Source organism: Podarcis muralis, chromosome 9 (genome assembly GCF_964188315.1).
Source record: "Podarcis muralis chromosome 9, rPodMur119.hap1.1, whole genome shotgun sequence".
Classification (NCBI taxonomy): domain Eukaryota; kingdom Metazoa; phylum Chordata; class Lepidosauria; order Squamata; family Lacertidae; genus Podarcis; species Podarcis muralis.
The window spans coordinates 71,901,083-71,922,047 of NC_135663.1; the positions used below are offsets into that span (position 1 = coordinate 71,901,083).

The 20,965-nt window shown below is 41.0% G+C and overlaps 1 protein-coding gene across 7 annotated transcripts in view; it reads right to left on the minus strand.

The window, feature by feature from the left end:
* Positions 1-4,766: 4,766 nt before the first annotated feature.
* The window catches only part of LCORL (ligand dependent nuclear receptor corepressor like), a 57,286-nt gene continuing 41,087 nt past the window's right edge, over positions 4,767-20,965 (minus strand). For 3 of the 7 annotated variants that reach the window (XM_028744221.2, XM_028744220.2, XM_028744224.2), the window contains exons 7-9: positions 16,185-20,899; positions 12,916-12,971; positions 4,767-8,115 (exon numbers count right to left, since the gene is read on the minus strand). In XM_028744221.2, coding sequence (XP_028600054.2) covers positions 8,047-8,115; positions 12,916-12,971; positions 16,185-20,899 — 4,840 coding nt within the window. In that variant the 3' untranslated portion in view covers positions 4,767-8,046. The remainder of the gene's footprint in view (positions 8,116-12,915; positions 12,972-16,184; positions 20,900-20,965) is intronic. The other 4 variants (XM_028744223.2, XM_028744222.2, XM_077934417.1 and 1 more) reach the window with 2 other exon arrangements.

Here is a 20,965-nt window from a genome sequence, read left to right on the forward strand (position 1 = left end):
CCAGTTTGATGGCTGTGAGATTATTTTGACTTCAAAGGTGGTGGTGAAAGCAGGATTATAAACATATTACGCAGAATTTTGGTAGATCGGACTGGCATAAAATTGTAGAAGTCTGAAACCTTAAAATCTCAAACTTAATGCCTTTATATTTGAGACGTATCTGAAACTTAGGTCAGTTCAAGTTGTGCCCACTGTACCTTGCCGCTATTATTATATAATATTATTATTATTTTATTTATCCCACCCATCTGACTAGGTTGCTTCCAGCATATATAAAAACACAGTAGGACATCAAACCTTTAAAAGTTTCTTTATACAGGGCTGCCTTCTGAGGTCTCATGTTGTTATTAAAAAGAAACCATTGGTGGTGGGAGTAGTGATAGAGATGGCTAATGATCCATTAGTCCTGGGTACACCTGTGCTAGAATTCTCATCCAGTAACTGTCACCTTATAATATGCTCCATACAGTGGTGCCCCGCAAGACGAATGCCTCGCAAGACGAAAGGGTTTTCCGTCGCGGAGGCGCATCGCAAGACGAATTTCCCTATGGGTTTGCTTTGCAAGACGAAAACGTCTTGCGAGTCTCGCCATTTTTTTGTTTGTTTCCCCCCCCCTTTTTCAAAGCCGCTAAGCCGTTAATAGGCTTTTAACAGCTAAGCCCGCTAAGCCGCTAATAGCGCTAAATCGCTAATAGCGCTAATCCGCTTAGCCGCCAATGGGGTTGCTTCGCAAGACCAAAAAACCGCTAGACGAAAAGAAGCGCGGAACGGATTCTTTTCGTCTTGCGAGGCACCACTGTATTTGAAAACATGGTGCCAGGACTGCCTTCTGTGTGTGTGCTAGAAGTATCAAGTAATCTATTTTTAAAGCAAACTATAGACAACGTAACCACTTTAAGACAGAAAATCCAGAATGTAGTTTATAACCATTTTAATCTTAGTTTGATGTAATTTCTACAAGTTTTCACCCCCATCACCAAACACTTAGCAAAATGTTGATAAAATGAAGGCTTAGGAAATGACTGAGTCTGTTTTCTCTACAATCAATGGCCCTTCAGATTATTATTATTTTTAAAAAATGACATACATTTCATAGAATAGGTGAAAATTATGATTTAGAAAGCATACCATACATTTTAATAATTATAATCTGTAAGATTTTTAAAACCCTTTGCATTTTTATACAGCTTTGCACCAAGGTAAACTATCTACTGAATGTATGAATAACTTTTACACATCACGTTACATAAATATATTAACATCTGTGCACGAAATTAAACCAGAGAATATATCATTAGCGGCAAAAGAATAGAAAGAAATACAGCATACTGTAAAAAAAGACAGTATCTCATTCTTATGACCTATACTGAAGTTGTTTTGTATTTACATGCAAAGAGTCACAGCCAACTAACAATGTTCATGGTTTACTATGAAGCCACAACCCCAGCATGTCATCTCATGATCAAAAATGCTTATTCAGCAGAAAAAAACAATTGCACACAATGTACAAAACAATAGTGCAAGAAGAGCTGCAAACTCCTTGTTCTCTTCATCTTTGAGCTTTTGGTTAAAAACTATACAGCTGACCAGAGATGCTGTTGTGAAACTTAGCTTCTACTCCATGGGTAGATTTAAGGCACATCATTATTTTCACAGGTTGGGTGCTTGTGTCAAATATGTTCCAGTTTTCTGTTTTTTTCATATGTAGAAACTGGTTAGAGGGAGGACAGGAATTAAATTTAGATTAAAAATTGAAACTATCATCTAAAGTAGATGCAGCAACCTGAATTTTATTGCACTGTCCAGAATATCAGGTTTCATTGGCTTTCTAAGTGCTGCCCTGTCCTATTGGATTGAGCTATTTGAGCATACACAGATCCCATCTCACAACTACTAGGAAATTGGATTTCCCAATTAGGAACAGGAGTCTCCAAAGTGATTAGCAGTGTCCTACTTCTCTATCTGGAAAACGTCACGAGGGTGTAGTGGTTTCGAGCAAAGTTTTAATTAACGCTTCTAAAAATGGAAAACATTGAAACGTCTTGGGCTTTGCAGAGGCAGAAACTGTCTGCTTCCAGCGCTGGAATACTCTCCAAGCTACGGACTTAATCTACTACTCAGTACACCTAGAGACATGTATATAAAATAACTTAACAATGGTAAAGTTGTTTGGGCTTCTCAGTGCATGTATTGGAACTGCAATACATGTCTATCCTGCCTTGTAGTGCAGACGTCTAGTGCAGTCATCTCTGTTTAGGAAAAGCTACAACTTTCTCAAGTCTGTTGCAAATTGCACAACACATGGCTCTCTGGCTTGTAGTAAGGCACAGATGTATGTATGCTCTTGCATAACCCTCTCCCAGTAATCGGGGAGATGAGGACAATTCTGGAATACATTTGGTTGGATCCTGAGAGCCACAAGCAGAATGACTTTTGCAGAACTTCTCTTCTCCACCCCCACAAAAAAATAAAAGCTTCTGAGGTTTGGGGAACCCTTTCGTATAGGATTTGAGGGATTGCTTACACCAGGGGTCTGCAACCCACGGCTCCGGAGCCGCATGTGGCTCTTTTACACCTTTGCCGCGGCTCCGGGGCGGATACTAGCGAGGGGAGGAGGCAAATTGTGCGCCCCGACACTCCCCACTGTGGTGGGCGCTGTACTGGCTGTGACGTCGCATGGGGGCGGTGCGTGCGTTAGTCACGCACCGTCCCGACGTCACCTTCCCGCCCGCTGTCAGATCGGACATTAAGGTAAGAAACAATATATGCAGTGTTATATTTGTTTTAAATGTCGCAATGGTTTTGCGGCTCCCAGGTTTTTTTTCTTCGGAAATGGGTCCAAGTGGCTCTTTTTGTCTTAAAGGTTGCAGACCCCTGGCTTACACTTACCGTTAATGAGTTCCAACCCCATTTTTGTTTTGCTATTATACATTAGGGTATATGCTTTCTTTTAATGTAGAGCCCGTCCTGTACACTTCAAATTATTATACTTTCTATATCGTGTTTATTTTCTGGTGGCAGTAGATGATGGAAGAGGCAGGCAACTACAGTGGTGCCCCCCAAGACGAATACCTCGCAAGACGAAAAACCCGCTAGACGAAAGGGTTTTCCATTTTTCGATGCGCTTCGCAAGACGATTTTCCCTATGGGCTTGCTTCGCAAGACGGAAACGTATTGCGATTTTTTTCGCTCCCCCCCTTTTTTCTAGCTAATAGCCTTTTAGCCGCTAAGCCGCTAAGCCTTTAATAGCCGCTAAGCCGCTAATAGCGCTAATCCGCTAATAGGGTTGCTTCGCAAGACGAAAAAACCACTAGACGAAGAGACTCGCGGAACGGATTATTTTCGTCTTGCGAGGCACCACTGTATTAGACTTCTTTGCAGCTAATCTAAGTAGCATGGATTGATGATCTGAGAGTGCAGTGCTTGAAAATGATTTCTGCAAATATTTCAAAGGGTATGTGGGAAGGACTTTTGTACCTCTGCACACTTACTACTATGTTTTCAATAGACTTGGGTAACTGAAACTCAACTGGAACTAAGTTGTGTTTGTACAGGCTCTATATGCTATGCTCAACAGTATTTTTAAATGCACCTGTACATCTGCCAGCAAACATTTTCAATGTTCCACTAAAAATACAGAAAAATTTTTTTAGGTAACTGGATGAAGTGCCTGGGTTTAGCACCTTTCAGATGAACTTACTACCAGTTGCATAATTTTAGCTCAAAAAGAAGAATGAAGGAATGCTCTTAGCCATTGAACACCATGCTTCCAGGTGATGACATTCCCTTATAAAGAGCCTGGCTTTTCTGTGCAATTAAGCAGCAAGATCTATTTTACTTAGTATGTTAAGTTGCACATATGTTGAAAGGTATAGTTACACTACATATTATTTTCTCCTATAAATGAGTGGCTGTTTCTTTTTTATGGAGAAATGTCAAGAGTTGCATTTGGGGACAGCTATAGTATAGGCTGGGACGCGGGTGGCGCTGTGGGTAAAAGCCTCAGCGCCTAGGGCTTGCCGATCGAAAGGTCGGCGGTTCGAATCCCCGCGGCGGGGTGCGCTCCCGTTGCTCAGTCCCAGCGCCTGCCAACCTAGCAGTTCGAAAGCACCCCCGGGTGCAAGTAGATAAATAGGGACCACTTACTGGCGGGAAGGTAAACGGCGTTTTCGTGTGCTGCGCTGGCTTGCCAGATGCAGCTTGTCACGCTTGCACATGACCCGGAAGTGTCTCCGGACAGCGCTGGCCCCCGGCCTCTTGAGTGAGATGGGCGCACAACCCTAGAGTCTGTCAAGACTGGCCCGTACGGGCAGGGGTACCTTTACCTTATAGTATAGGCTATTGTGTTGTGCATCTCCAAGATGGGTCACTAGCTATACACCACTGGTGCAACAGGTTATGATCAAGACTACTCTTAAGTAAGCCAGTGACATCACTGAGATTTTAACTCATATAAGTCCTACGCTAGCTGCTACACCTAAAACTGTACATGTTCAGAACAGATTCGGATCAAACAGTATAGGAACTGAGCTGGTGGAATCCAAATGTCTAATATAACTGCACAAGTCTTACAGGAATGAGTCTGCATGTCTGCCGTTGGGAAAAAGGCCAAAGGGGACCACCAGCTAATTCCAACCATTAAAATCCAACTTTTAAAAACGGTGGCCTACATTCAAAAGTCTTAGATGGGGTACCAGGTACTCATGAATTGAATGGTGGCACTGGAGGCTCAGGGGATTTGCGAGGACTAGGGGTGGGTTTTTCCCCCTTCTAGTTTTGGCTGATTCGCCAGTTAAGGTTCTGTTTGGATAGAAATGTTTTGGCCACTGTACTCCATTCTCTGGTAACTTCCAGATTGGATTATTGCAATGTGTGGGGCTGTCCCTGAAGACAACTTGGAAACTTCAATTGGTCTAAATGCAGTGCTACCAGTTCAGATCTCATACTACCCCGATTTAAAACAGTTGCACTGGTTGCCAGTTCATTTCTAGGCCCAATCCAAGGTGCAAGGTGTTTAAAAGCCCTAAACTACTCAGGTCCCAAATACCTGAAATATCATTTCCTTCTCTACAGACCCTCTCAGGTGTTAAGGTCAGCAGAGGGGGCCTTTTTTGTTATTCCAGTACCCTCAGAAGCTTGGGGGTGGCGACAGCCCGGGAGAGGGCATCTTCTATTGCAGCTCCTAAGTTGTGGAATTCCATCCCTACACATCTAAATCATACCGCTCTAGCAAATGCTGTAAACACCTCTTTTGATACCCAATTTGTATATTTTTAGGATCCATCTTATTTCTGTGATTGCAGAGAGTTTTAAACTATTTTAAGAATTGTGTTTTAATGGTTGTGACCCACCCTGAAACCTTAGGGTGAAGGATAGGTAGTACCTACTACTACTATTAATAATAAGAATAATTCAGAGCGTAGTTGCCAACACCAAGACCCAGAAAGCCATGGTTTGTAACTGCATAATATCCTGCTCTAATTAACATTCATGACGACACAAACCTAAAGATCCCATGGAAAGCAAGCATCCTTTATGGCCAAATCAGCTTATTTACAAAAATACATAAGTGCAAGCTGTATTACTAATCTCCAGACATATGTATTACTCTATATTTGAGCTTTGTGCTTTTGATGCATCCTTGTAGGCCACTTCAAGCTCTCGCATGGCCAAATGCATAGGGTGTTATTCAACTTCATTTTACTCTTGAGAAGATCCAGTGAAATTAAGAGACCTAACTTAGCCACGTCCTTTCATTTCCATAGGACTACACTGAGTAAATTAACTGCATTCCACCCAATGATTTACTCTGCATTCTTCTAGAGCCTATATATAAGCATGTGCATCCTGGTCTGTAAATATGAGCTAGATCTTCCTCTATCTTAGGCAGTACCTGACTTCTAAAAAAGATGGCATAGTCCTGAAGAGGATAATTTGTGGACAGGTTTCTATGTGCACTGTGCAGACCATTCTACTGTATCAAATGGCTGCTTTGGGGGAATGATGTCCCCTATATCTATCAGCCATGCACATTCAGGGATCTGTGCATACTCTGCTCATGGAATCCCTCCATCAACCTCTGGTGGGGGAAAAGAATTTCCTCCTCCCCATTGGGCTGGTGAGGGAAATAATGTAATTGAAGATTTATAACTTGGGCCGTCTGAGCAGAAATACCAGGGCAAAGACACAATGGGACCGACAACTCTCAAAAGGTATATAAGTGCCCTTTTCACTATAGATGGCATAACTATACCTTCTAGTGCAAAGGTTTACACAACTCTGCGGAAACAGATACTGTAAAAAGCAGCCTGTGATGGATTAACCCTATAGTTACTCTTGCCAAATCTAACAATCCTAATTCTACTCAGGTTGAATCATTACAAAATGTTAAAATGTTCTGGCATTTTTATACATTTATTTAAAATATAATCTGCAAGATGAGTAGCTGAAACACATGATTATTATTTTTTTTAAAAAAAGAAATGCCTACTGCGATTATACAATGTTGGATTGAACGTCCCCTCTCCCCCCAAAAAATCTGAATTTATCAAGCAAAGCTAAACCATAAACTGCGATGCTCAAGTACTAAAGAAACACCATCTAAGTAATATACATGTGCACAAACTCCTTGCTACACTGTTTCTTGGTGCTTCCATGCAGATACCTCAGACTGGGAAGAAAGAGCAGAGCTGCAGACTACAATATGAACCAAGCTATACATGATTGTCTGTTCTGCTCGATGAAAGCCTGGCAGGTCTAGCTCTGGGGAGGGGCGAGAGGGGGAAATAGTTTAGCCTCCATGGAAGTATATCTCCCCCCCCCCCCATTGAATCTACAGAACTCCCCCCCCCCCCCAAAGCTATGAACCTGGAGACTTTTGAAATCCATCAAAAGTACATGAAAATAATCGACAGCTCGGTGCAGAGGTAGATTTCTTACTGGAATAATATCTAGGGACCCTACACATTTCAAGCTACACAAACTTCATCACCGTGGGGGTAGCATCAGTCCTGATCGAGAACAAAACCGTTTCAAGTCACTCTCAGTTCCCTCTGCACTCAGTATGTAGTCCTGGGCTGGGGGAATCTGTGCAGAGAAGCAAGCGTCTACTAGCAAGGCCAATGCAGGTGTGCACCTATGATGATGCTCACCTGAGTCCAACTTAATGAGCTGGATTGGGTCAGAGATTGGGGGAAACCCTTTCGACCCTAAGGTAAATAAGGACACAACAATGCTAACCCCAGTCCTCCACATGACATCTAGTTAAAGTCCATAGCTTCCACAGTTACATTCCCGCTAGTCTGTCTCAGGTGAGGTAACAGTGCAGAAGTCCAAGTATCCAGTAAAGATCCCTTACCAACCAAACAACTTGTCAACCAAGTTGTCTGCCAAAGGGACAATTTTAAGGAAGCTCTGCAGACAAAAAAAAGAGCTAATTTTAACACCAAGAAAAAATATACATAAAAATTGGGCTCATTACAGCAATCTCAACTTTGTCAGAGAGAGGTTTCTGAAGCTGCTATTTTCGGCAGGGTTGCTTCCAAAGGTCTTTTGAAAAAAACACACCACGCATACGTCTTAAGATACACACAAAATGTCACATAAAAACACAGCAATGCAATTTTACTCTGCATTGGGGGTGTGTGTGGAATTTTAGGAAGCCAGTTTGCCCAGCATGCAACTTCTGGGCACCACGACCAAATGGCTAACCATTTTAAAGAGATTTTGGCATGCATGTTCAGAAGTCAGTCATAAGAAGCTTACGAATAGGCACAGTCCCCCAGGCCACTTTCCGTGAAGACGATGCCTGACCATCAGAAGAAGCTCTTACCCCAGGCAGCAACCCAAACAGCCCCCAGAAAGGTAGTGTCTAGCTCTTTAAAGCAGTTTTGCTTAGTTATTACAGCAATGGCTTGCTCAGTTTTTACAATCATTCACAGTATTGCATGCTTATCAGGGACTACAAGACAGATGGACTCATCTTGACAATTCATGGGTTTTGCTGTTAGACTTGGGAGCTTCCATGAAGAGGCAACTGAAATGGGATCATGGAGTATTCAACAGCTCTGCTTGCAAATCCTCCCAGCAAAGGCAGTCCAACAGGTTTAAGAGGTCCTATAAAAAAGAGAAAATTAAGACCCGGACTTCACACATTTTCGTATGAATGGTGTGTGCGTTCACAATATTCACAGATTTAGCAGAAGGTTCTGATGGTACAAAAACCCATTTAATCAGTACAAATATATTTATTCTTTGCAATTTTTGTCAAATGCTGTTTTTCTTTATAGTTCAGCTAAATTAAATAATCCGGCCTTAGTAATTTCAATGGGAAAGTTAAGCATGCATGCTCTTCAATCTTTTCCATTGAAGTCAATGGGATGTAAGGCCCAACCTTTGTCCAAAGCTTACAAATTCAGGATTTGTCTGTCAGTGATTTGCAAGGGGACACGTACATAGCGTTGTAAGACTTTATATTATTGCCTCAATTATATTATTACCTAAATTATCAATTTGAGGTATTTACATCATCTAAGGAAGCTTATTCCTTTCATCTGTTTTCAGATAGCCACTTACACAGGGGTTATGTTCTGAACCTCTGTGTGAATCAGCAAAGTCATGTAAAATGGGGAGCACCCTGGAGATTCCCAGTGGCTTGCGAGGAGACCCACTCTCCTCGCAAGCCAGAGACTTGTTGAAAGCTTCCCTGCACCTCAGCTGAGCTGGTCAAGGCTCCCCTATTGTCCCTCCGGCTTATAGGAGCCGGAGACCCATGGGGTTTGCACAGCTGACGCGCAATGAAGTGAGAGCTGGAGAGCAGCTGATCCGAGCAGCCTCAACAAACCTCTGGCTCACAAGACAACCCTTCCTAGGGCCCAAAGAGGACTCCTTCCGAGTTGGAGGCGCAGCGGGGCTTTCCAGCTAACAGTAGCCACTTTCCCATGTGTCAGCTGTTAGCCAGAAGGCTGAAGAGCCTCAGCAAAGCCCTGTTGCACCTCCTCCCAAGGAGACCTTCCCCAGAGCCCAAAGAGGTTGTCCCCTTTGGGCTCCAGGGAGGGTCTCCTTGCAAGCCAGAGGCTTTTTGCGGCTGCTTAGCAGATGTGTGGGAAAGTTTCCCCATATATCAGGTCAGCGGCTCAACAAAGCACTGCTGCCCTTCCAGCTTCCACAGCTGATGAACAGAGAAGCGTCTTCCCTGAGCGTCAGCTGCGGTAGCCCCTAAATTCACCTTAATAATATCTTTGTCCATTAATCCATTTTTGAACATTTTATCAGGCTTCATTGCCCGTAAGGTAAGCCATAAAATCACAGAGCTGACTAGCAAAATTAAGAAAGTGAACTTTTCAAGTCATAGTTCTTCCTCCGCTTCTGATATACCTGCCTTCCCATTTGTACAGTGGTACCTCGGGTTACATACGCTTCAGGTTACAGACTCCGCTAACCCAGAAATAGTACCTCGGGTTAAGAACTTTGCTTCAGGATGAGAACAGAAATCGTGGCGCAGCAGCGGCAGCAGGAGGCCCCATTAGCTAAAGTGGTGCTTCAGGTTAAGAACAGTTTCAGGTTAAGAACAGACCTCCGGAACGAATTAAGTACTTAACCCGAGGTATCACTGTACATGCCCATGCACATCTGGAGCTGGATTCTGGAGGTCTCTAGCTACACAGATCAATGTATGGTGACCAGTTAAAGAGACATCAAATCTGCTCCTAGTTTAGATAGGCAAAATGAAACTATTCAGGGCATTGTATCGCTAAAAGCAAGCATTTCAAAATCCTATGGATTTACTAACATGGCTCAGTTGGTAGAGCACGAGACTCTTAATCTCAAGGTCACGGGTTAAAGCCCCATGTTGAGCAAGATTCCTGCGTTGTGGGAGGTTGGACTAGATGACCCTCACCGTCCCTACAATTCTCTGATTATTCTGCCCCACTGAGTAACTTTGGCTTGATTGTTCCCTTTCCACCTGATTTTGTATGTAGCCTATTTAGTCCCCCTAAAAAGGGTATCAGAGTTAACAGAAATTATGTAGTTTTAGTATTTCATCTTAATATGCCAGTGTTTGTTTTAGTAGCTCATCTTAAGTAAGTTCCAATATTTCACACTCTAAGCTAATGTATTTGAAATAAGGCCAATTGCTTCTATCTTTTCCTACAGCTGTAGAAAAATAACTGGCAATGAGACTTTTGAAAAGAATTTTTGTCCCCAGTTCAACAATGCATTCCGGGGCAGATTCAAGCCCCCAGCTAACAAAAAAACAGAATGAGGAAAAAAATAAAAATAGAATGAGATGAAAAGCGAAACAGTAGACAAGGCAAATAATCCAGTTAGGGATGCCTGTAGCTTTCTTTTGCAAGTCTTATCTAAAACTTTGCATATGAGCTGGGATTCTAATGCATGTTACACCATAAGGAAGGGAGGAAGGCTACTGGCAAAGCGTGCCTGGGAGCACGGGGCAATGGCACATAGCCTGCCCGCCACTCTCAAGCCTCCCCTGGCGCCAGCCTGGGGAGGTAGTGCCAGGAGGCGGTAGTGTCGGGAAGCAGGTGCGCAGCGTGCTTGGAACCAACTGCCCCCAGTTCAGGGCGATAGTACCAGGAGATGGGCCACACCCGCAAATAACCCTTGAATTTTAAAGCTGCGGCTTTTATTTTGGCCAATACCGTATGCAATGTCCTGGCAACTGCTACTACTTAAGGGTCTAAAACTGATAAATGATGACAGTGAATGCAAATCATCTGGCCAGCAGGCCTACGAGGCAGCTCAAACGGCAGCAGCCTGGCAGCGGCAGAAGCACTGGCAGCAGGGGCACAATAATCAGCCTGCGAAGCATCATCATGGCAGTGGTGGCAGGAAACGGTGGCAGAAGCCACGAGGACTCGCAGGCCACCACTGATTGTGCTGCCAATGCCAGGCCTTGCAGGTTGTCGTTGCTTCTGTCAACACGTACTGCGGTCACGGCAAGCTGTTTCTGCCACTGCTGTTTCTGCCTCCCAGCAGGTCTGCTGGCAGTCCCAGATTATCATCACCGTACTCTGGATTGTCCTGATTGTCCTGAATATCACCATTTGGTAGCCAAGCCCAAAACCAAAAGTCCAGTTGGGATGAATCTTGGCTTGTCTGCTGATGAAACTGCGTGTTGATGATTGATAATATTGTCATTTATCCGTTTTAGACCCTTAAGTAGTAGAAGTTGCCAGGACATTGTCCTGTTTGCCTCTGTGTAGTTCCTTCCTTATTTCTGACATTGTGGTAGACTGCAATATTTAGCTGGTGATAACATTGCAGTGTTTAGCTGATGAGTTACCGTGATGTTGAAAACCGGATATCGCCTAACCCTTACACACATTGTGAATCGTGATATATTGCCAGCTCAAATATTATGAAACAATTATCAAGATGTGAATTTCAAAGCGGTGTTGGACGATATATTGATATATCACCCAGCCCTACTCCAGATATCTTGTAGATGGGATGTCAGGGAAGAGGCTAAGACTTGTTTTATTTGCTAGAGATTTAGGGAGCAGATTGGTAAATGGTAAAAGGGAGAGACTGGTAAAAACGAAGTTGAAAGGCACCTTCAAAAGTGTTAACTCTTTCCAAAACAACTGCTCAAAACTGCAAGAATAGAAGCTCACGTAGATCAGGAATGGGGGCACCAAATCCTTGAGGATGTCAGTGTGGTTAATGAGCAGAATCAAGGAAGCTATTACAGAAGCCTTCTTTCAGAAGATGCAAACCTTGCCCATAGGAAGACAAAAAATGCAGGCAAAAAAGAGAGCCGACAGAAGAATTTGAGCAGCATATTGCTATAAAAACGTTAAGAAAATGTAGTTAACTAACATCAGAACTAGGAAACCAGCCACAAAGGTAGTTGGACTGCTGGATAACAAGGGAGTGAAAGGGGTATCAAAAGAAGAAAAAGAGACTGCAGAGAAACTGAATTGATTCTTTGTGTACGTCTTCACTGTGGAAGATGTACAACAGCACCAGGTCCAAACTGGTATATTCACAAAGAAAGTGTGAAAAGCTAAGGCTGAGATCTATATGCATCTACAGATGAAGGGTGGTATACAAATTTAATAAAAATAATAAAATTAAAATAAAGCAATTAGTGGCAATGAGAGGAAGTTCTAGATCTTGTTGGCCCATTAAAAATTAACCATTCACCAGGTGCAAATGTTATCCCTCCTGAGTCTTTTCAAGAACTCAAATGTTATTATTGCTGGTCTTCTAACAAAACTATGAAACTTATCCCTAAAATACCAGCTCCATACCTGAAGACTGGAAAACGGCCAAATGTAACATACATTTTTAAAAGAGATCCAGTAAAGAAGATGTCATTTAGCATATGGACAGGGACAATGCCATACAGACTATGAACTTGGACTTTGAATACTCTTTTGATAGTTCCTCCTCAAAGACTCCTTTGGGACCCCAATGTAACAAGAGGACAAGTCGCCGGATGAAACAGTAGCTGGATAAAGAACAGGAAGCAAAAGAGTAGGAATAAATGTTCCGTTCTCACATTGGAGAGAGAAGTTGGGTTCCCCCAGGAGCTATACTGGGACCTAAATTATCTAGAGTTGGGTGAGATGATGTCATTTCCTGAAAACACCAAATTATCTGGGGTGGTAAAGATGCAAGGGGATTTTCAAGCTCCAAAAAGATCTATCAAAACAGAGTGAATGAGCATTAATACGGCAAAGGCAATTCATTGTAAAAAAGTTTAACATGATGCATGTTGACAAAATCTGAACTGAGAAACAGCTGTTGTTTCTGTGGTGGGCAGATGAATGAAAAGTTTGAGCAGCCCTGAAAAATGTAAATTCCATATGCTAGGGATCATTAGAAAAGGGTTTAGAAATAAAACTGCTAACAATGTCATTTCTTTAAACAAATGAATGGTGCACTCACCTTCAAAATACTGGATATAGTTCTGGCAGCTGCATCTCTAAAAGAATATTGTAGAGCTGGAAAAGGTGCAGAAAAGGGCACCTAAAATGATCAGGGGGCTGGAACAAACACTTCTATGAAGAAAGGTTATTTACATTTGGCCCTTTCTATTTTTAATAAGGCGAGTAAAGGATAACGAGAAGGGCTTTATAGCTTTCTTTATACATGGGGTGAAGAAAATAGAGAATACTAGAAAAAATGGGGTCATCAAATGAAGCGGAGTGGCAATTCAGAGTTCATTGAGGTCAATGGGAATTACTTCTAAGTAAAAAATATAGAGGCTTGCATTGTTAATTCCTTATAAAAAATAGACATTAATTGCATAGCAGCAATAAACTGTTCAAAAATACAGGTGCCCTGAAAAATAATTGCACCGAAACACTCCCCTTTCCTAAAAGTACCACTGCATGAAACAGTTGGTGAAAATTTGATACTAGAACTTTGGTACTGCAATACAGATATTTAAGTTGTATTACTGAAGCTTCACATAAATGCCATTGTACGTATGTGTCACTCTCCCATTCTGCTCATTCATTAAGATATTCAGAGGAGGCCCTATTAACTATGTCACTGCCTACAGACCTTCATTTGTGGCAACTTGGAGGAGGGTCTTCTCCATGTGACCTCTCAGCCTGTGGAATAAGCTCCCCACCAAGATATGGAGAGCTTCTGCCAGCTGTTAAAGCCTATCTAATTACTCACATTTCCCTGGGCCTCTGATGCAAGTTCCATGATTCCTGGTCTTGGTAATTGTAATATGGGCTTTTTATTGAATATTTAATTGTTTCAGAATTGTTGTTTGGGTCTGAATTTGTTTTATTATCCACCGATTCGGTACTTAAAAAATAATAATACCAGAAAGAACATGAATATTCTAAATACAGGACTATGTACTTAAAGTGAGGCATTTTCTTACGCTCATTAGAAGAGGGCACGTGGAATCTAATTATGTGCCTAAAATTAATACCATCAGAGCTTTGGATTACAAACGGAGGCAGATTTGACATGATGTCTGCTCTGGTTACAGCAATGGTTTATTTCCTTTACATGCTAGTAAGTATGGAAAACCATGAACAACAGAGAAAGAACAAAAACAACACAACAGAAGTCTCAAGTGAAATAATGAAAGACTGTGAAAAAGTTATCAGTTTCTTTTTCTTAAAAGGATATCACAAAGCTATGCCTGAAAAAGTAGCTATTATAGTAAGCAGAATTTTGTTGCCGCTGCCAATTTTAACACACCTGTGCTTTCTATGTAATTTGAATTTCCACCCCACCACAAGAATATATATCTCTAAAGTTGCCAAATTACAACATGAGGTCCTGCCAGCCCCTTTAAATGCATAGTATGTGGCTACAATATCGTTTGCCTCATTCCTGGTGCCTTCATTTCCCCCATAGCTGCTGTGTAGCTGCTATAATAGGTAAAGGGGATGGGCGTTGAGGGGCAGAAATTGCAGCAGTCCTGTTTTAGGATTTAAATAAACAGGCAAGATTTGGGGGGCGGGGGGTTGCAATCTGGCAAACTCTAGCCTACCAAGAAAACTGGCAGCCACGAGAGAGCTCTTTATACATACATTAATATAAAAATGGGCAGCTCATTTTATAACAATGACTTCATGCTGTAGACAGTTCATTTATCTAACCCGCCCCCCCCCCACCAGTGTGGTTCAAAGTGATTGCATAAGGACACATTCAAGATAGAGTCCTCAAGAAATCAAAATATGCACGTTATCCCTCCACCGCCCCCCCCCCCGTATGTTTATATAGGCTTGGAAATAATACAGATAAATGAAAAGGGACATAAGCTAAGCAATTAAACATTTTAGCTTCTTCCCCAATTTAGCATAATTCTGCATTTTTAAATATAATTTGGTTGTGTCTCCCTTCCCTGCAATTTACAATTTGTCATTCTGAATAACTGGAAACGAGCCCCCCCAATTAGTCAAGATTTAAATTTTATCTTCCTTTTGTTTCTTATATACCCATGTTAAATGTTATTTTTAATTACACATCCAACCTTCTTTTCTAATTATGCCTTTATAATGAAAATATTTCAGCTCTCTACTGTTAGTTCTCTGTCTGAATTCAGATTCCTTAGACTATTGCACCAAGTAGTACCGTATTTTTTGCTCTATAAGACTCACTTTTTTCCTCCTAAAAAGTAAGGGGAAATGTGTGTACGTCTTATGGAGCGAATGCAGGCTGCACAGCTATCCCAGAAGCCAGAACAGCAAGAGGGATCGCTGCTTTCGCTGTGCAGTGATCCCTCTTGCTGTTCTGGCATCTGGGATTCAGAATATTTTTTTTTCTTGTTTTCCTCCTCCAAAAACTGGGTGCGTCTTGTGGTCTGGTGCGTCTTATAGAGCGAAAAATACAGTACTTAGTGTGTGCCCTGCTTTCCCCAAGAATGCACATGAACAACTGCTAAAGGGGTCAGCAGTATGTTAATGCTGGTCTTTATCAGAGTAGGGAAGGATATAGTTCTATCCCAACAGATGCTTTTCCCATAGTATCCAATCTGTGTAAGGAAGTCTCATTGCTGCACATATATCAAACTTCCTGGTTCAGGAAGACTGTGTGCTTTAAACTTTATTGAAAGGAAGCAGGATTTAGTATATGCCTAGCTTTTTCAAGACTCTGCTCAAAATGCTTTAAAACATCCAACTTGAAAATTGCAGAGGGTCTTGGCAGACCACTTAATGCTTTTTCTGCCTGTTGTAGCATTTCAAATGCAGTGTGTCAGATGTTGTGTGGTTAGTAATTGCATTAGTAATGCTTCTTATATTACTTATATATTGTATTTTTATTATATTCCACAGAATTCAAATTGCAACGCAATAAGAATACAACTGAAGAAATAAAAGAAGCAATTAACACAATTATAAATCAGTATATTCAAGGTGACGGATAGGACATCTCCCATCCTTCAACCACAAATCCATAGACAGAATGCGGACCACCTCAATGAAGCTTGTAATTTGCAGACCAGTTTGGGAATTCCTGCTTGAAAATATTGTACTCTCAAAGCAAATGGGAAATTCAATTTTATACAGCAAAACATTAAGCAGTGCTAAACCCTTTTAGCATTGCATCGTTTAAAATGGTAGATTCCTGACTTTTGTAAAAATAGTAAGAATGCTCTTCTTACTATTTTCACTTGTCTCATTTTAATGGAAAGTTAGTACAGATTTTGTATAGGGGTGAGGGGGAGATGAAATACAACTTACCTAGTTGGTACTTTGAGTAACAACTTGATACTTGGCCAGTGCTGCATAATTGCCTCGTATTCCTTTCTCTGATATTCAGGTTGTTGAGCTTGTACTGTGTCCTCCTCCTCTTGCTTGTTTTCTTAGGGACCTCGGCAGGACCATCTTCAAAAGTGACACGCTTGCTTGGTTTCTTGCAGTCTTGCTCAATATGCAGGTTTTTAACCAAGCTGAAATTCTTAGCTTCCTCAGCATCCTTCTCACATCTGTCAGACGTTCTCTGCTTAGCAGAATGGGACCTTAAAGTACAGTGCCTTTCCCCCTGAAAGTAGCCGTGACTGGCACTACGATCTACAGACTCCGGAGTGCAAACAACAGTACTACTGAAAGAATGCTGCTCTTCAGCCGGGTTGATTTTCTTCAAAAATATTCTACAATCCTTAAAGGTTTTGCCTTTCCAGTCATCTTCACCAAAGGCATGTGCTTTCCCGATATTTTTTTGGTTGTGATCTACGGATTGTGCGCTTGGTCTACAATTATTTGTCAAGCCAGGCTTTGTGCTGAGGTCTGTCAATTGTGTTTTCTGTTGATAAAATGCACCTGTGGTTTCATTTCCAGTTGAAGTGCTACTCTGAGAGTCTACAAGAATTGCGGGCGATTTAGTGTCTACTGTACCATTCTCGTGGCTTGTGCTCGTTTTGTTGTTAATTTCCTGACTTGTGTTAGCAAAACGCTGGCTTTGGCAGAAGAATCGCAAATGCTGCTTTTTCGATTTCCAGTCACTTGTTCCATGATTGTACAGCTTTTTCACTTGTCTCCACCGATCGTGCTGTAAATTCTCAAATTTGGTTCTTCTTAACTTCGCTAAAGTGAAGTTACGTTTCCTCTTTAAGGCTCGAGACCTGACTATTTTATGGAGGATTCGAATCTTTCCCGCAGATTTCGATGGCGTGGATAGTGCAAATTTTTTAAAGTGCTTTCTCAAAGGACTAGTATTACAATCGCATTGTCTTGTTCCAATTTTAAATTGCCGTGTACTGATTACTTCAACAGGATTGCGAGCATTCGCCTTTCTCACTAATGCCAGTGACTGCGTTTCCGTAGTTTGCATAAACCACGAGCACAGTTCATCTATGTTACACTTTTTCTGGAAAAGCATTTTTATAGGAGAGTTTTCAAGCTGTAACACGCAGGAGTCCAAAGGCTTTGATACTTTAATGCTATAGTCTTGTTCAATATGACACCGCTCATCATAGAGGCATTTTTCAAATTCTTCTCCGTTCACGTGCAACCAAGTATTTGTTATCTGTTCATATCTACTATTTAGTTCTTTTAACAAGGAATCATTAGAAATGGAAGGATCCCACCATCTGAGGGAAGAATTTGATGAAATGGTGGGATCTGACGACATTTCATTAACAAATCTAAACTTATTATTCTCTGAACTTTTTTTTGCTTTTTCTGGGGCCTTATTTCCTGAGGTATCTTTGGGTGCCATGTTTGAATGTTTTATTTTTTGATTCTTAGCATTTTTCAAACAGAGCTTATAGGATTTGTGTAGAAAGGCACGTCTACAAGACAGTGAGTTAGAGGATGCTAAGGACTGTAAGAAAGGCAGTGATGGTCTTCTATCTCTAAGAGATTGTCTCAAAGGGATTTCAGGTTTACTTGGTGCTATTGTAATAATTTCGTCCGAAAAATCCTTACTTTTATCATTCCAATAGCTTTTTGAAACATCCAACTTATTGCATTGTTGATCAACCTTCTTAGGAGATCCATGTTTTTCTAACACAGTCTCTTGTTCTAAAGGAGGCAGGCAGCTGCTAATACTCACTATTCTTTCCTGAGATGAAATCTGGTTAACAGTCACTGATATGCCAGATATTTTTATTTTTGCTGGTCTACCAGGTTTTCGAATTATATTTAAAGGCTTCTGTTTTGGTCTTACGATATTGCTACAATGGGATGGTAGCACTGGGCTGCTCTCTAAAGGTCTAACATACTCATAGCCAGATGCAGAGGTCTTGCGTTCAGCAGAATTTTGCATACTTCTGTTTTTTGGCAAACTATTCCTTGTTTCTGAGTTCTGCTTCACTTGATCAGATTCACATACAACGTGACTGTGAGGACTTGGTACCAAACTGACATTTAGGCTACTTTCAGAAACACACCTCTTAGTCCTTCGTGACCTTCCAAAGACCACTGTCACAGTAATGTTCTTGTTAATATTACTGTCCTCTAGAACTTCTGCATTGGAGCTCACACTTTTTTTCCTAGCACTGATGGAATCACTTATATTATTGGCATTTTCAGCATCTACCTTAGGCTTTGGCGGTCGGCCAATTGGACGCTTAATCTGCTTCACAACTTGAGGACCTAATTTTTTTGGTCGGCCCGGTTTTCTTTTCAGAGAGGATCCATTGCCACTTTGTTCTACGGGATTTTCATTTGGCTTATGCTCACCAATGTTTGTTTCATGAGCAATTACTGAAGGAAAAACAGAATTTACTTCATTTTTAGGGCTGTTTTCAAGAGAAACAGTTTTACCAGGATCCACAGCTTCCAATTGTTTTTCTGCCAGCACACTTGTTTTCCGCTGAAGAGAATAAAGGTCAATGTTTAATTTAGCGGAATCATTTACAGAGGTTAGTGTGTATTTCACTCCTTCGCTACTATTAATCTCTGAAAGGAACATAAGTTTTATAGGACTAGTGTAATTTAGTGCTGGAGAATTATCTCCCACATCAGAACTTGATTGCAAGTCCTCATTATGGTAAGTCAACGTATCTGAATTGAATGCTGATGATTTCAAAAGGCTTTTATATCCTTCATCAGACACTTTTTCTTCTTTTGTTGGCAGACATTCCTGTTTGCTATTATTGCTACATGAAGCATGAGCTTGTGACAGTACATATTGTCCCGTACTTCCACTTTCACTCATGCTAATAAGAAGACCATTTTTAGCATTCTTGTTGGCTTCATACTTGTGCGTATCTTTCAGTTTGCTGGATATTTTATAACTATTAAACAATGGCTTTTTAGTCTTTTGAGCCATATTTATTGTGTCTTCCAAACGCTCTACAACAACATGTAGATTTGTGTTTCGAACAATCTTATTTATATCTTCGTTGCTGCACGTTTGGGCCTGTAAATCTTTCAGCATTTTTTCTCTTTCCATGCAGTTAGCTTTTTTCCCGTTTGAGGATTTTTGAAATAAAAAATTGTTTGTCACATACACAGAGCACCACATAGGAGGAATAACATTATGTTTGGTCCTGTCCAACATCCTATCATCATCTCCCTTCACAGAGACTGGATCCATATGTAGTTCACAATTTCCATGTATTTTAGCCAAGCTGCTTTGGGATGCTGTAGAAGTATTTTCTGAAAATGCCACTAAACCAGAATTGGTCTCTGAATTATTCAGAAGTATTTCTACTGTCTCTTCTTGACCTATTGGCAAAGACTTTGATTTAATGGGAGAAAATAGCTGATATTTATTTTCATTAATTTGTAAAGAATGATCTTTTGATGTGCTATGATTTTCATTTTTGTTTGGGGATAGTTTGTAATTTTTTTTCACATTTCTCTTTTTCCTTATGAAGGTTTCATCCAGACTGGCTATCTCTCTCTTAATTTGCAACGATTGTCTTTTAAACAGTGATGAATCGGGGGAATTATGCAGTGCAAATAAGGTTTCTTGCCGTTTGCGAAATCGTGTTTGGATAATTTTATTTTCTGCTTCTTTGTCATGCTGGCTCAACAACTCCATAAAATTATAATCATTTGCCTTAGCATCATGTAAGAGAGAGGTGATGAAGCTCTGTAATTTAAGATCCGATTCTGTTCTCCCATCACTCTTAGATAATTTTGCAACATTTGCTGTATCAGTAGTTTCGATTGATTTTAATTTCTCATTAATTCGATCCATTAAGTCCTGAAAGGCGGCAGCATTTTCAACTTTTTCAAGCTTATCAGAATTTATAAGGCTAGTTTCTTGATTTGCACTTAGAAAAGTCTTATCCACGTTACCGGCCACTTCTGCAATGCATAATTTATTTTTCGGTTCACACACAGAACAACTTCTTTCAGCTCGCGACAGGGAAGGAGGCTGATTACGATTCATTTCAAGTCTATTTAGAGATCCTTCAACTGATTCCTCCAAATAATTATATTCATCAGCTTCCACAGGTGATAATGTAGGTGGCGAAGGGCTGTGGCCTCTGCTAGCTTTGTTAATCTTTTGCCCTGCTGAAATGAGATTTGTACAAAGTGCTGTTCTTGCCGCGTGGCTCTTAGACTCCTTTAACTGTTTGAGGCAGCACCTAGGAGGACTAGAAGGCACAGGATTCCCTTTGTTTACCACTGTGTTAACATATCCAACGGTCACAGACTGGCACGACAAACGATCTAAGTCTTTCACAGAGACTGACAGAGGTGGCAAAGAAGTATTTGGTCTTTGATTTTGTAAACAGCACCTTTTCATTTGCATGTTGCCATCACAACTGCAGACTGGAATGTGCACATCATCTTCAGATGCTTCTGAATGTATAGTTTGCGGCAGCTGGCAACTGCCAACAGAATCAACACACGATTCTTGGATTAAAAATTTCAACATAGCTAAAATCTGATGCCCGTGATAAGAGCACAACGATTCCAAAACTTTGCTTAGAGCAGAATTTCCTCTTTCCAATTTAGATGTTTCCTCTGATTTTGAATCATCTGTTGCACTTGAACTGAAAACGAAAAGCAGATCAAAACAAAAAGGAAATTGCAGTTAAATATGGCACAATATGACTGAA